This window comes from Telopea speciosissima, chromosome 4 (genome assembly GCF_018873765.1).
Source record: "Telopea speciosissima isolate NSW1024214 ecotype Mountain lineage chromosome 4, Tspe_v1, whole genome shotgun sequence".
NCBI classification, from domain to species: domain Eukaryota; kingdom Viridiplantae; phylum Streptophyta; class Magnoliopsida; order Proteales; family Proteaceae; genus Telopea; species Telopea speciosissima.
The window spans coordinates 2,350,494-2,363,967 of record NC_057919.1 but is presented as its reverse complement, the minus strand read 5'-3'; the positions used below and the strand labels follow the sequence as shown (position 1 = coordinate 2,363,967).

General features: G+C 37.9%; 1 protein-coding gene across 1 annotated transcript; it reads left to right on the top strand.

The window, feature by feature from the left end:
* Positions 1–13,021, top strand: LOC122660055 (bystin-like). Its single transcript, XM_043855227.1, has 13 exons — positions 1–83; positions 3,137–3,293; positions 3,429–3,644; positions 3,768–3,894; positions 4,940–4,991; positions 5,120–5,447; positions 6,168–6,247; positions 6,443–6,490; positions 6,769–6,915; positions 7,549–7,621; positions 7,718–7,793; positions 12,376–12,492; positions 12,609–13,021. The coding sequence occupies exons 2-12, from the start codon at positions 3,183–3,185 to the stop codon at positions 12,453–12,455; spliced, it is 1,338 nt and encodes a 445-aa protein (XP_043711162.1). The 5' UTR covers positions 1–83; positions 3,137–3,182; the 3' UTR covers positions 12,456–12,492; positions 12,609–13,021.
* Positions 13,022–13,474: the final 453 nt, after the last annotated feature.

Sequence of the window (13,474 nt, the reverse complement as noted above, 5' to 3'; positions counted from 1 at the left end):
AGCTGGGCCGAGGACTCGAGAGCGATTGAGAGAGACGAGGTTGACGACCGACCACCGCTGCAACCTGCAATCCGGCAACTCAGGTATCGCTTGCGACTCCATCCTCTGTCTCTCTCCCCCGGTTCCATCTGCTCCGTCCTCTGGGATTGGTCCAAATGTTAGGGACCTGTCACCTGCATTTGAGAAATAGATTGAAATATATGGGTCTGCTCGTGGATTTAGTTGCACTGCATGTTCTCAATCCATTATCTTTTCAGTGTCTCAGTTGCAGTTCTTGTTGTTTTCCTCCATGGGGAATGGGTCCAGGAGACTTATCTTTGTTCAGTTCTTGTCATGACCCAGAGCTCTTGAAGTTGTAATTCAGTTAAATTGGAGAAACATTCACCCCCCCTGTAAAATTTGGAGAAACAAAATCAAAATATTGCTTTGGTTTCTGCTAGTATTAACTTTTATGTAACTAAGAAGCTGAGTGGAGTCAGCATTAATTAGAAAGAAATTACTCCTCGTCCTTTCAAGTGTGTGGATTTGATCCATTGTATTTCAGGGTTTGTGTGATTCTGCTCTTTTTTCAAACACAACTCATGTAATTTTTTTATTTTTAAAATCTGTATTTATCCTTTGTTTTGGTAGCCACTAATGGTGCTGCATGTCTAGAATTCCCTTTTAATTGGAGTATTTGCCATGTTCTCAAACTTCAAATCTTGAATTATTGCTCCAGGGGCAAGATGAAACCAGATGAACTTTCATTTGAATATCATTGTGACACTTTGTTTAATGGACCTTTGCTATTTTTTTTCCTGCTAAGATATTGATGATTTGTCAGGTTTAGTACATTTTCTTTACTTTTCCTTTATTTTCCCCCTCGGTTCATGCTGTCCCTTCCAAGCCCTTTGATGGAAGCCCCAAGAACCCTGAGCCCTTTGATAGAGCGGACATCCATGAAGTTCAGGCATATTAATTCATTCATTTCCTTTACTTTCAGCCCATAACACCCGTCCCAAGCCATTTGATGCATGGATATCAATGAACCTCCTTTCTTTTCATTTACTTTACTTTACCTCCAGCCCACACTGTCCCTCCCAAGCCCTTTGATGGGATGGACCTTGGTGGACCTTTAGTCTCTTTTCTTTTCCTTTTTACTGTTCTTTGCTTTCCCTTCCAGTACATACCGTCCTTTCCAAGCCCTTTGATGGGAACGTTGATATACTTTCAGATACATTTCTTTACTTATCATTCTACTTACTTAAGCATTGAATCATACCATACTAGAATCACATTCATAATACTTCAGTCATACTAACATATCATATATCTCATTTCATTTAAACACACAAGTACATAACATGAACAATGATTCAATCTTAAGATATGCATAACATGCTAAACATGAGATACCGTGAAAACAATGATGAAGTGATAGAAACTCCACTTAAATTGTGTCTCTACTGTGTCAAACACTCAGTTTCCAATCCTCCAAGTTAACCGATTAGTCAATCAAATCGATTCCTACATAACAAATCATAAACATTAACCCTTCTTTGAGTGGTGTCAGCCTAGTAGATGACATGCCCCACCATTCCATTCAATAATCCATAAAAAGCACCCCTTTTTGGTTAACCGGACGAAGTACCGATCCACCCTTATCATCCGGTAGCAACCAGTCGACCACTAGGTCGAACCGGTTCCCAGGAAATTACTGTTTGGGAATGGTAGTTCTGCCATTTTCCTCCAAGAACACTGTGGGATTCACTCTCCTCTCACTCACACTCATTTCAATACATCACTACATATCCATAAAACTATATTTAAACCCAAAAGCATGACTAGAAATCTAGAATCTAAAAGAGCTATGGAAGGGTGTGATTCCTACTTCTTGAACAACGAAATCCCTCTTCCCAAGCTTCCTTTCAATCCCTCTTTTGATCCAAGGCTTGATCCTCGATTGTGAATTAAATTCCTTGTCCTTCCTTCTCCTTGTTCTCCCCTTTTCTCTCTTTCCTCACTCAAATTTCTAATTTTAGAACAAGGAGAATGAACTCGGTTTCCAATTGATACTTGATAGGTCATATTTTTGACCAACCGGTCGACTGACCGATTGAGTTGCTGAACCATCCGGATGCATACCGATCGACCGCCATATCATTTGGACTGATCCAGTCGACCGGTTAACCATCCGGTCACGTTCAGTTGCTCACCGTGAGTTGCGTCCGGTCGACTGCCAGATCCTGTTTTTCAGGATCTAGTCCTTTGGCCCTTACCTACTCAAATGGCTATATCTCACTTGATTGGATTTTGATCAACCCGATTATTTTTCCACTAGAAAGGTAACTCAATTACATTCATTTCTCGTGTTTTGGGTTTTTTCAATTCTAACTAGAAGTACCCTAATAGACGTGTGAAGTCGCTATTTCACCCGGAAACTGTCTAACTGATAAACTCAACTATTAACAATGGGTCCTACTGATGGACCAAGCTGGTCCTGGGGCCATACATCCTTACAATTCACATTTAATGAACTTATTTTAAATCAATACACCATGGTCCATATTTACCTAAAATGTCAATGACCTTCTGTTGGATCAACATAAACCGGATTCTGTCAAAATGAACCTGTATCATATCTGTCAGTCATAAACAACATTCAATTATCCCTTTTCTGGGTACGGGGTATAAAAATAAGTGTTGAGATGTGACTTGCTGATATCATACTTTCAATCTTATGTGGATATTTCTTGCTTATCCAAAACATTATAAGTAACTGACTTGATGTTCACAGATTTTGCTATCCTTTTGTTCTTTTCCTTTCCTTTATGTTCTATGCTTATTGTAGAATTTGGTTTCATGTAACTAATTGAGACGATTATGGGATCAAGATTCTCTGATTTGTTGCACTGCAGAGTTGTATAAGGTGTAGTAATCAGTCTGTCTTGGCCCACACCCAAATCAATCAGAGCCATTGATTGATAATGTTAAACATGTACTACCTATATTAAAAATAACATCTTAATTTTTTGCCCAATTCCCGAACCCGAATTTTATATTGCCTTCTTTTTTGACTGAATTCTTAAATTAACAAAACAAATTCTTCCGAATAATTCCCAAAACCGAATTTGTTAATTATGCTTGAGCATTGCAGTTAGAGCAGTCCATCTCGAAACTTAACATTCTGAGAGCTTGCATCAATGGGGAAGAGAAACCGACAGCAGCACCAACAGCCGTTGTACGCTGATGACTCCTCTGTCTCCTCCAAGAAGCGATCACGAGAACCTAAGCAACACCAGAAAGAAGACATGGTCTTATTTCCTTAATCTCTCTCTCTCTCTCTCTCTATCAATCTATATCTATACATACATACATACATATATATATATATATGTGTGTGTGTGTGTGTGTGTGTGTATTCTCATTTGTGTTTTCTTCTCTATCAGATGATTTCAACCGGAATGAGCTCCAAAATTTTGAAAGAGGCCTTAATTCAGCAAAAGGAAATCCAAGATGAGGCTGAGGGACAAAACCCCAACTCTTCTTTCTTTGCAGTTACTGAAGAACCAAATGCTACTGCTGAAGGCGGTGAAGAAGATGATATCGATGCCTTTGATGGTTTTTCTGAAACTCTTAGCCTCTACAATGGCTATGCAGATGAAGTATGTATAATTCTAAATTCCTCTTTCTTTCTTTCTCTGTCTCTCTGTGTTGTTGATGTTGCGTGTGTAATTAGGTTTTACAGTCCATTTTGAAATTATCTTTTGTTTTCTTAAATTATATAGGAGGAGATTGATGAGGAGGAAGAGAAAGTTTTGAAAGCTTTTATGTCGAAGAACACTGGCCCACAACAGACGTTGGCGGACCTCATTATAAAAAAAATTAAAGAAAAAGATGCAGAGGTTTCTTCAGGTAAGTGGTTTTTTTTTGTTTTTTGCTGGGTACAATTTTGCTTTTATTCATTTATATGTTTGTCTTGATTATAAAGTACAGCTTCAAGTAAAATTTTCTTCTGTTTTTTTTTCCTTATTGCTCCAGATGTTCTACACTAAAGGAGATACGGAATTTTGAAGTGAATATTTGATGACCTTTTGTGTCTATTATCGAATTTAGTGTGGTTCAGAATGAAAATATTGGTTTTATGTGCACATATAATTTTTTTTTTACCAATTTTCTTGCTGTCAGCCTGTCAGGAGAGATTGTGGGAGTTCATGAGATGAAAATTCTGTGAGGACAATGGCTTTGCATGTAAACACTAGTATTGGAGGCAGAGTGAATTGAAAGATTTGATTCATTGATTGTAAAAATTTTGTGCTTGGAGGTCTAATCATAAAAGGAATAACTTTGTGGGATAGAAACAATACCACAAAATCAACATAAATTTGAAAGCTTGGTATTTAAAATCGGAGAAAGTATGAATACAGCTTGCATGGGGTAGTAATCTTATGGGTTTTAGGAGGTTATATGAAGGTGAGCTATGATGTTAGGTAAAGGGGAGAGCTTGTCGACCAACTCTGTCATTTGGTGTGGGGAAAGGAGTTGTGAGTTTATAATAGTGTCAATGACTGGGTATTTCACGAACAGGTGGGAATATGATGTAGAATCCAGCATTTGGACAAATTTTACAGCTTGGACAAATATGTTTTAGAATATTTCTCCTTTATATTGAGGCCCATGTTTGAATATAGAAGTTTCCAGCTTCCAGAAGCAAAGCTTTTGTTTTTCTTTATATAAAAAGTTAGATTTGTTTACCACATCAAAATGCTTGCTGCCAAATGCAATCCAAACACCCCAAAGTCTTATTTATAAAGTTATTGTCTCAGTTGGTTTTGATCAATTATAGAAATTGTTCGATAGTGCCACAATTGTGAATTGTCTTTGGGTTGCTTATTTTGAGGCCATGTGCCCCTCGTCTCTGAATTTATGAACTGATTAGTTTTTGTGTGATTGTTTACAGAAACACAGCCCCTTCCTAAACTGGACCAGACCATCATAGATTTATACAAGGGGTACTTCACCCACCCACAATATCATTATTTATTGTGTCTTTCTTTTTTTTCTTTTTTTCTTTTTTCCATTTTGGGACCCGTTTTCCTGTTATTGCTTATCAAGATGTTTTTGCTAACATAACTTGCAGTGTTGGCAAACTACTTAGTAGATACACAACTGGTAAAGTGCCGAAGGCATTCAAACACATCCCCTCAATGGAGCTCTGGGAGGATGTGCTATACATGACAGAACCTGAGAATTGGTCACCAAATGCCATGTATCAAGCCACAAGAATCTTCTCTTCCAATTTGGGTGTGAGGAAGGCCCAGCGCTTCTACAAGCTTGTTTTGCTCCCTAGGATTAGAGAAGACATGCAGAAGAATAAGAGGCTCCATTTTGCTTTATATCAAGCTTTGAAGAAGTCACTTTACAAGCCAGCAGCCTTCTTCAAGGGTATTTTGTTTCCACTGTGCGAGGTATGTCAAAAACTTATAACCAAGTTCAATTCGGTTCACTACTGTTCTTTCTTTCTCTTGATGTAACTATCTTTATTACTGTCCTGTTTATTTTTATTATTCTTAGTATCTGTAAATTATTTGGTATCATCTTTGAGCCTTTTATTATTTTGTGATCTCTTGAGCTCATTGCATGAGTAGGAGTTGATCTTGCAACTTGGATGAATTTTAATTTCACTCAGCTATGTTGGTTTTGCTTTTGGGAATGGAAAATGAAAAAATATGTAAAGTATTACCAAGAGAACAATGTTATCTTTATTGACATTATTTGAGAGGTCAGGTTATAGACTTGCAATTTCTTTTCCTTTTGCCTTTCTTTTAGTTAAATCATTTTTGAGAATTCTGTTGGTTGCATACTAAATTAAACACAAGTTCCTCACTAGAACGGTCATTTATTCTTTCAACCCATTTCTTCTTCATTCTCCCTACTTGATCCATAACTTAGCGAGCAATCCTTGTTCTTTGTTTTCTTTTTGCTCAGTAGCCCTATTTCCTTAATGGCTATTTCCTATTGTTTCTTCCTTCTCATTGTTCTATAGCAATATTTTGTAGACTTGATCTAGCCATAATGTTTGTTATCACTTCACTAATGTTTGGAAAGCCAGTCAATGAGTCATAGTCTTCTTCTTTGAAAGCTTTTATCTGATTTTTTTGTGGTACTAAGAATCATAAGATGCACAGTCAGGAACTTGCACTCTTAGGGAAGCTGTCATTATTGGAAGCATTATTCAGAAGGTTTCTATTCCACCACTTCATTCAAGGTAATGTTCGTTTTGGGATGGGCTTCACCTGTATGATTATCTGCAGTGTATGGAGTATTGTCATCGTCATCGTCACAATCTCCATCAATAGCATAGCCACCTTTATCATTTGAACCTTTTTGCCATAATTTGGTTGGTAGCACTTTACCTGTACCATTGTCCCAATCTAACTCAGTTTTCTCAATGGTTGTTCAGTGCTGGACTGCTGAAGCTTGCGGAGATGGATTATTGTGGCACAACTAGGTATTCAGAATTCAGACACATAAGAAACTGTGATATTTTCCTGTATTCGAACTAGTTTAGTAAGCAAAGTTTGATAGCTTGCAGGTTTAAGTTGTTCTGGGCCTCCAATGTTGTCTTTTGCTGTTAACATTTGATGTGTTCTTGGTAATCAAATCAAGATTTAAGAAGAAAATAATCAATAACCATAGCTTTTGTGACTTCTCTAATGAATTCTTTACTTGGCCAAAAAAAAAAGGATAAAGCAGCTTGACAGTTTTCCCTTTGTTAACTTGTTGCAGTTATTTTCTAAAGCTTTTTCTGGAAAAGAAGTATGCATTGCCCTACCGCGTACTTGATGCCGTTATCGCTCATTTTATGAGATTTCTCAATGACACAAGGATTATGCCTGTGATATGGCACCAGTCACTTCTTGCATTTGTGCAAAGGTTTGGATTTTTCAACTTTTTCTTTTTTGGGGTAAACCATTTCTATGTGTTTGTTTCTCTTGGCATTTCTGTATTATTTGGGAAATGCAGCCTAAAATTTGGCCGCACACATTGATCTCCCCACCACTTGCCCGGCACTGGGGGGAGGGGGGCAGGAGAAAAAAGACGCCTCTACGTGTCTCTCAACAAACTCATATCCACATTCAAAGACTGTCAGAGATAAGTGCACACACACGTCCAGCCAACCAGTTCCTATTTTGCGTTCTACAAAACCATGGCAGGTTGACCTCATCACACCAACATAACTAACTTTTGAGACTCCTCATAATGCTAGTGTATGGAAATCGTATGAGGAAAAACCGTGCTCAAATTCTGACTTTGTTCCTTGGAGTTTGTATTATATGTTTTATTCTCATCAAACCAAGGATTTAAAGCGTGGACTCGGATTGGATCGATCGCTGCCCATCCTGATCTAATCCCAAGTCAAGTCGGCCAAGCTTTGGCTGCATCAGCTGATTTGATGGGTGACCCACACAATAGTATAGGGTGAGACTCAAGTTGAGACTGGCCAATCTAATATTGGCTCCTGCATCTGTGCATCAATTACAATTACATACTGAAAGATCTATACAGGTACAAGAATGAACTGACAAAGGAAGACAAGGATAATCTGGACCGTCTGCTTCAACACCAGAAACATTACTTGGTAAGTTCATCTGGACCTTTGGTGTGCATTTTTCTTTATCAGTATTTATTTATATATATATATTTTTAATTTTTGCTTTTTGACCATCTATGGTAGGTCACACCTGAAATCCAGAGAGAGCTTGCAAATGGTCGTAACCGGGGGGAGAAAGAGGATGTTCTCATGTCAATTTATATCCTTCAACTTTAAATAATTGGAATATTTTTTTTGGGGGGGGGTGGGCGATTGCCTGAATATACCTTTGAAGCTTTTTTTATATTTTTCATTCATTGCCCTACAATTGAAGTCTTCAGCATGACTTATAATATTTTTTACATATTTTGGTAGAAATGTGGGCCTGGTCTTAGAGCTCTATAAGCATATCTCCAGAACTTGACCAAGCAAGGGCATTCGGAGAAAGAATCTGACCATAAGTACCTAATGCTTCAGATACAAGTAAAAAATTCACCAGCGAAACTAGCAGATTGTAATTCCAAACTTAGCCATTTCTCTGCTTGCTTCAAGATATATATATATATATAGATCTGATCGTACTGTAAACCAGAAAACTATTGTTCTTTCGAGTCTTAATGACTTTTATTTGGTGGTTGAATGAGGTAGTGTCATTAATGGAGAGCCCTGGACATCCAATCAGTGGGCTAAAACGTAAGTGCTCAGATGGATTATTGGTGTGATGCAGAATTTCAGCAAGAAGAGAAGATGGACATGTTGTTTTGCGTTAGGTTCACTTTCTTGGGTCTAGTTACGTTGCACAATGGTTTATATGGGCCATGGGCTTAATATTTTTGAGTTTACTATTGTAATGGGCCAATTCTATAAGCCAAAATATTAGGGATTTAGGTCTTATACGGGATTAAATAGTCTGTTTCTAACTTGTAGTAGTTTAGAAGCTTTCTATTTTGTTTTCTCTAGAATTATCTTGCTTGCGCATGAAGAGTTACCATTTTCTTGTGTTGCAAAAAGAGATTGTCAATATAATTAGTTCTTACGCACCCCAAGTAAGATTGGATGAAAGTAGTATGTTACAATTTTGTGAACACATGGATGGATTAGTGCAAGGAGAAAAGGTTGTTATAGGGGGTGATCTGAACAGACATGTGGGGAGAGATCATAGATGTTATGAAGTTGTACATGGAGGTTATGGGTTTGGAGAGAGGAATGAGGAGGGGATCTCAGTTTTGGATTTTGCTGTGACTTATCATTTATCCATTGTGAACACTTACTTTGAAAAGTCTGATAGATTGTTTTGTAACTGTAAGGTTATACCTGGGGAGAGCCTAACCACTCAAAATAGATTGGTGGTCATGGATATCTGCCTCATTTTGTAGAATCGTAAGATAGGGGAGCGTTCTTGCCCTAAGATAAGGTGGTTAAAGGAATCGAAAGAAAACTGTCATGGTCGTAGGGAGACTTGGTGGTGGGATGATGAGGTTCAAACAACTATTAAGACTAAGAAAGCCACTTTTAAGACATGACAAAGGACTAAGGTGGTAGAGGATCTAAATGGTATAAATTTCCCAAAAATGAAGCTAAAAAGATTGTGGGGAAAGCAAGGGTGAAGAATTATGAATTTCTTTATAACAATCTAAACACAAAGGAAGGGGGAAAAAGCTATCTATAAATAGCTAGAATGATCGAGAAGCTTGCCTTCAGAGCGGTGATCTCTTATATTTGAATGGAGCACAACCTTAGGAGATAGACCTCCAACTCTAGATCTTTTCATCAGATTTGGAATTCTATCTCCTTTGAAGTGTTAAGCAGAGTTTCAAGGTCCTCCACTAGATGTTCTTCCTCCCCAAGGAACAAGCATATTGTTGTTTCTTGGGTCCTCTCTTCTTCTTTGCTCTCCCCTATCCCTAGAGGGGTGTTTTCCCCCTTGTATATTTTCATTGTTTTTTCTTCTTGCCCTTTTCGGCGTTTTCTTTGTTTTTTTCTCCTCTTTGGTAATGAATATTTATTCACCCAAAAAAAAAAAGATAGCTAGAATGAGAGGAAGGAAGAGTAGAGAAATTGACTATGTTAGATGTATCAATAGTGAAGATGGTAGAGTACTAGTAAGGGATGAGAAGAGAACATTAAGGAGAGATGGAAAGAGTATTTCCACAGCCTACTAAATGAAGTCATTCCGAGTAATGGTGTCCCGAAAGACTGCATTATTCATCTAGACACCACATGTCATAGATATATATATGCAAAATAGGGTGTCTGAAGTTAAAGAAGCTTTAAGAAAGATTAAAGTAGGCTAGGCCTTAGGCCTTGACGGGGTCCCAATAGAAGAATGGAAGAGTTTAGGAATGTGTGGTTTGTCTTGGCTAACCAAGCTATTTAACAAAATTATGAACACAGAAAATGCCAAATGAATGGAGGAGAAGCATAGTGGTCATGATTTAAGAAAACAAAGGTGATATTCAGAGCTGCAATAACTATAGAGGCATAAAACTAATAAGTCATACTATGAAGTTATGGGAGATGGTTATTAAAACCCACTTGAGAAAAGAAACTACTATTTCGGAGAACTAATTTGGGTTTATGCCTAGAAGATCCATAATGGAAGCTAATTTCTTTTTAGGAGGCTCATGGAAAGATTTAGAAAGGGCAAGAAGGATCTCCATATGGTTTTTATTTACCTAGAAAAAGCATACGATAGAGACCCTAGAGAGTTAATCTAGCATATACTAGAGAAGAGAAGGGTTTCAAGTAAATACGTGGACGTAATTAAAGATATGTATGATGGTGTGGTGACTAATATAAGAACTGTTGGGGGAGGGGGTCAAGGTAGTGAATTCCCAATTACAATTGGGATGCATCAAGGATCAGCTTTAATCCCTTATTTGTTTGTGCTTACCAGGTTGATTTACCAGAACATTCAATATGAGGTTCCTTGGTGTATGCTTTTTGCCAATGATATTGTGTTGGGGGATGAGACAAAAGTAAGGATTAGCACGGACTTGGAGGTATGGAGATCCGCCTTGGAATCAAAAGGTTTTAAAGTAAGTAGAGCAAAAACGGAGTATATGGTGTGTAACTTCAGTTACTCTAGGACGGATAATGAGGTGTTGAAAATTGGAGAGAGGGAGATTCTACAAAGTGATTACTTTTGATATCTTGGCTCAATCATAAATAAAGAAGGTGATATAGAGAATGATGTTGCTCATAGAATTAAAATAGGATGGGTGAAGTGGAGAGGTTCGGAGTGTTGTGTGATCGGTTTATTCCTTTAAAGCTTTAAAAAAAATTTATTGGACTGTCATACGACCGGCTATGATGTACGATGCGGAATGTTGGGCAATAGATAAACTAAGTGTAGCAAAGATGAGGATGTTGAGATGGATGTGTGGCAAAACTGGGAAGGATAAAGCAAGGAATGTTGGGCAGTTAAGAAGCGTTAAATAGATAAACTAAGTGTAGGAAAGATGAGGATGTTGAGAAGGATGTGTGGCCAAAAAACTAGGAAGGATAAAGTAAGGAATGACCATATTAGAGCTGATTTGGGAGTAGCTCCGATACATGATAAGCTATGTGAAAATCGTTCAAAGTGGCATGTCCATGTGGAACGGAGGGCTTGGGATGCTCCAATACGGAGGAGTGATGTGATTCAGATTAAAGGATCTAAAAGAGCCAGGGGCAGGCCTAAATTAACCATTGGAGAAGTGGTAGGAAAGACATGCATAGCTTAGGACTTGTAACTTGTATGACTCAAATAGAACTGAATGGAGAGCAAGGATCCATGTAGCCGACTCCATTTAGTTGGGATAAGGATTTGTTGTTGTCTGTTCGGTTGATGAACTGTGAATTCTGGCCGTCGGTTTAAGTTGATTCTTACATATTATGTTCTATATGATGAGTGGAGAATTGATCTTTTGTTTGATGTTGTTCTGCTGCGCTGTGTGGTTGTTAACTTATAGGTTTGTTTCTAATTCTGGAACATAGTTTCTATTTTGATTCGCTTGCCTATATCTTTATAACCAATCATTGGATTGGAGTAATACTTCGGTGGTTTGAAGTACTTGGGGTGTCCTAGTTCCAGTAGTAATTTTGGGAATGATCTGAGTTCTATTTTGGGAGTTATCGAAGATCTCCTGCAAGAAGTTCTTTTGGTTAAAACGCCATGCGACTCGGAGGACATAAGACTTCTTGGTCAAGCCAAAAATATTGCCCACTGGATGCTCCTACCCCACCATGCCTGGCCCTTTACCTTAAGAAGAAGGGGGTATGAAGCGTGGGAAAGAATGCAAGAAGTGTATTGATCAACGCGAGCGAACTGTGGTTAGACGCTTCGTAAAACCGCACCGCATCTACGAGAGGAGCTGATGGATGAGTAGGCTTCCCCTTTCCCCACTGCTGTTTTGAGTTCCTACAATTCTGCTTGTGGGTTGGATTCTGAAATCTACCATGGTGTTAGATTGAATCCATTATGGTGCTAATCCCATTTGGTTGATGGTGAGGGATCATTTGGCTAGGAAGAGCCCTAGGCCCCTATATAGGTAGAAGTGTAGAATATTTCCTTGATTAATAGTAGTTCTACTGCAAATTGAAACCAAATTGCTACACTGACACCCATCTATGGGAATCCGTTTCTTTTTGGTGGAAACTACACGTTGACTTGTTTAGATTTTGGAGGGACTGAAATGCTTCATGACATATTATGCTTCTCTCTCTTTAAATCTGAAAGCCCTGAAACAAGAATTATCACGGCCTTGATTGATCATTGAACAAATTGTTTGAATGATCTTGGATCCTTGACACAAGTTCACCATCACCTATTTCTGTAATCAATAAACCAATTGAAGAAGACAGATTTGATTTTCCTGAGGTTCCAATGGAAGAGGATTGAATTTTGCTAGCAGCTGGTTTTTTAATACGTGCTTGGTAAGATGTTCCATGCACTTACATTATATCATAGTTGTTTTTACTTTTTTCACTGAACTTGGTGAGTACCTTCTTCCAAATGGTGACCTGCCAACTGATTAATTTAATTTTCTGTGTCTTTTTCTGGAAATGGAGAAGGGATGAAAGAATTGAATATATTCTTCCAAGTCTTGAGAGAAAAGCAGGGTCTTCTGTGATTTCTGCTCTACTTGGTTTTCACCAAGCCGATTCAAGTTTTTTTAAAGGGTTGTGCTATTTAATTATTGATTATTGAAAATGGCAATCAATGCTGAAACTCTATCAAAGTAATGGATCGATGTCGTTTGTCTCAAAGCTCCGGATTCTGCGGGACTTGCAGCATCATTCTTCAGGTGATCCAAGACCACTATATAGGCCCATTTCAAGCAATTAAAATTTTGTAGTTTACCTCTGTCTCTGTTTTGGTTTGGGACATCAACTGAATTTTTGTTGGTTTTATCAGCAGCAATGTACTCTAAAAAGAAACTGTTTTACTAATGTAACTTGGTTAAATTTTATTTGATTAAGAAACATTTTGTAGAATGCTTACATAATTGTCTTATCGATTAGCTTTATTGGTTCTTTTGGTAGAACAAATCTTATTGATGGTGTTATTCTAGCAAATGAAGTTCATTTATTTCCAGTACTTCGTATAAGATGGGCTATTGATAGGCCATACATACTTTTGTGATGTTCGGATACTGAACCCAGGTGTGTTTCAAGAACCAAATTGAACAGCTCAAATCATCAATTTTTAGGGCAAACTGGTCCACTTGGACAATTAGTTATTGGGTAAGGTCACGAAAAGGACTCAAAATTGTTTGGGTGCTAAGCAGGGTTTTAGTTCACGGTGTCAGAGTGGGTATCCGTCGTTTCCGAAACCTTTACCCAAAAAAAAAAAAAAGTTCCGAAACCAATATGATACCAATATGTGTAAGTCAGTGTTGGTCGAATTGGCCAAAAAGC

Coding starts and splice junctions, on each gene's coding strand:
- LOC122660055 (XM_043855227.1), top strand. CDS start 3,183: ATGGGGAAGAGAAACCGACAGCAGCACCAACAGCCGTTGTACGCTGAT. Junction 3,645..3,767: donor ACAATGGCTATGCAGATGAA/GTATGTATAATT, acceptor TAAATTATATAG/GAGGAGATTGATGAGGAGGA. Junction 3,895..4,939: donor AGATGCAGAGGTTTCTTCAG/GTAAGTGGTTTT, acceptor GATTGTTTACAG/AAACACAGCCCCTTCCTAAA.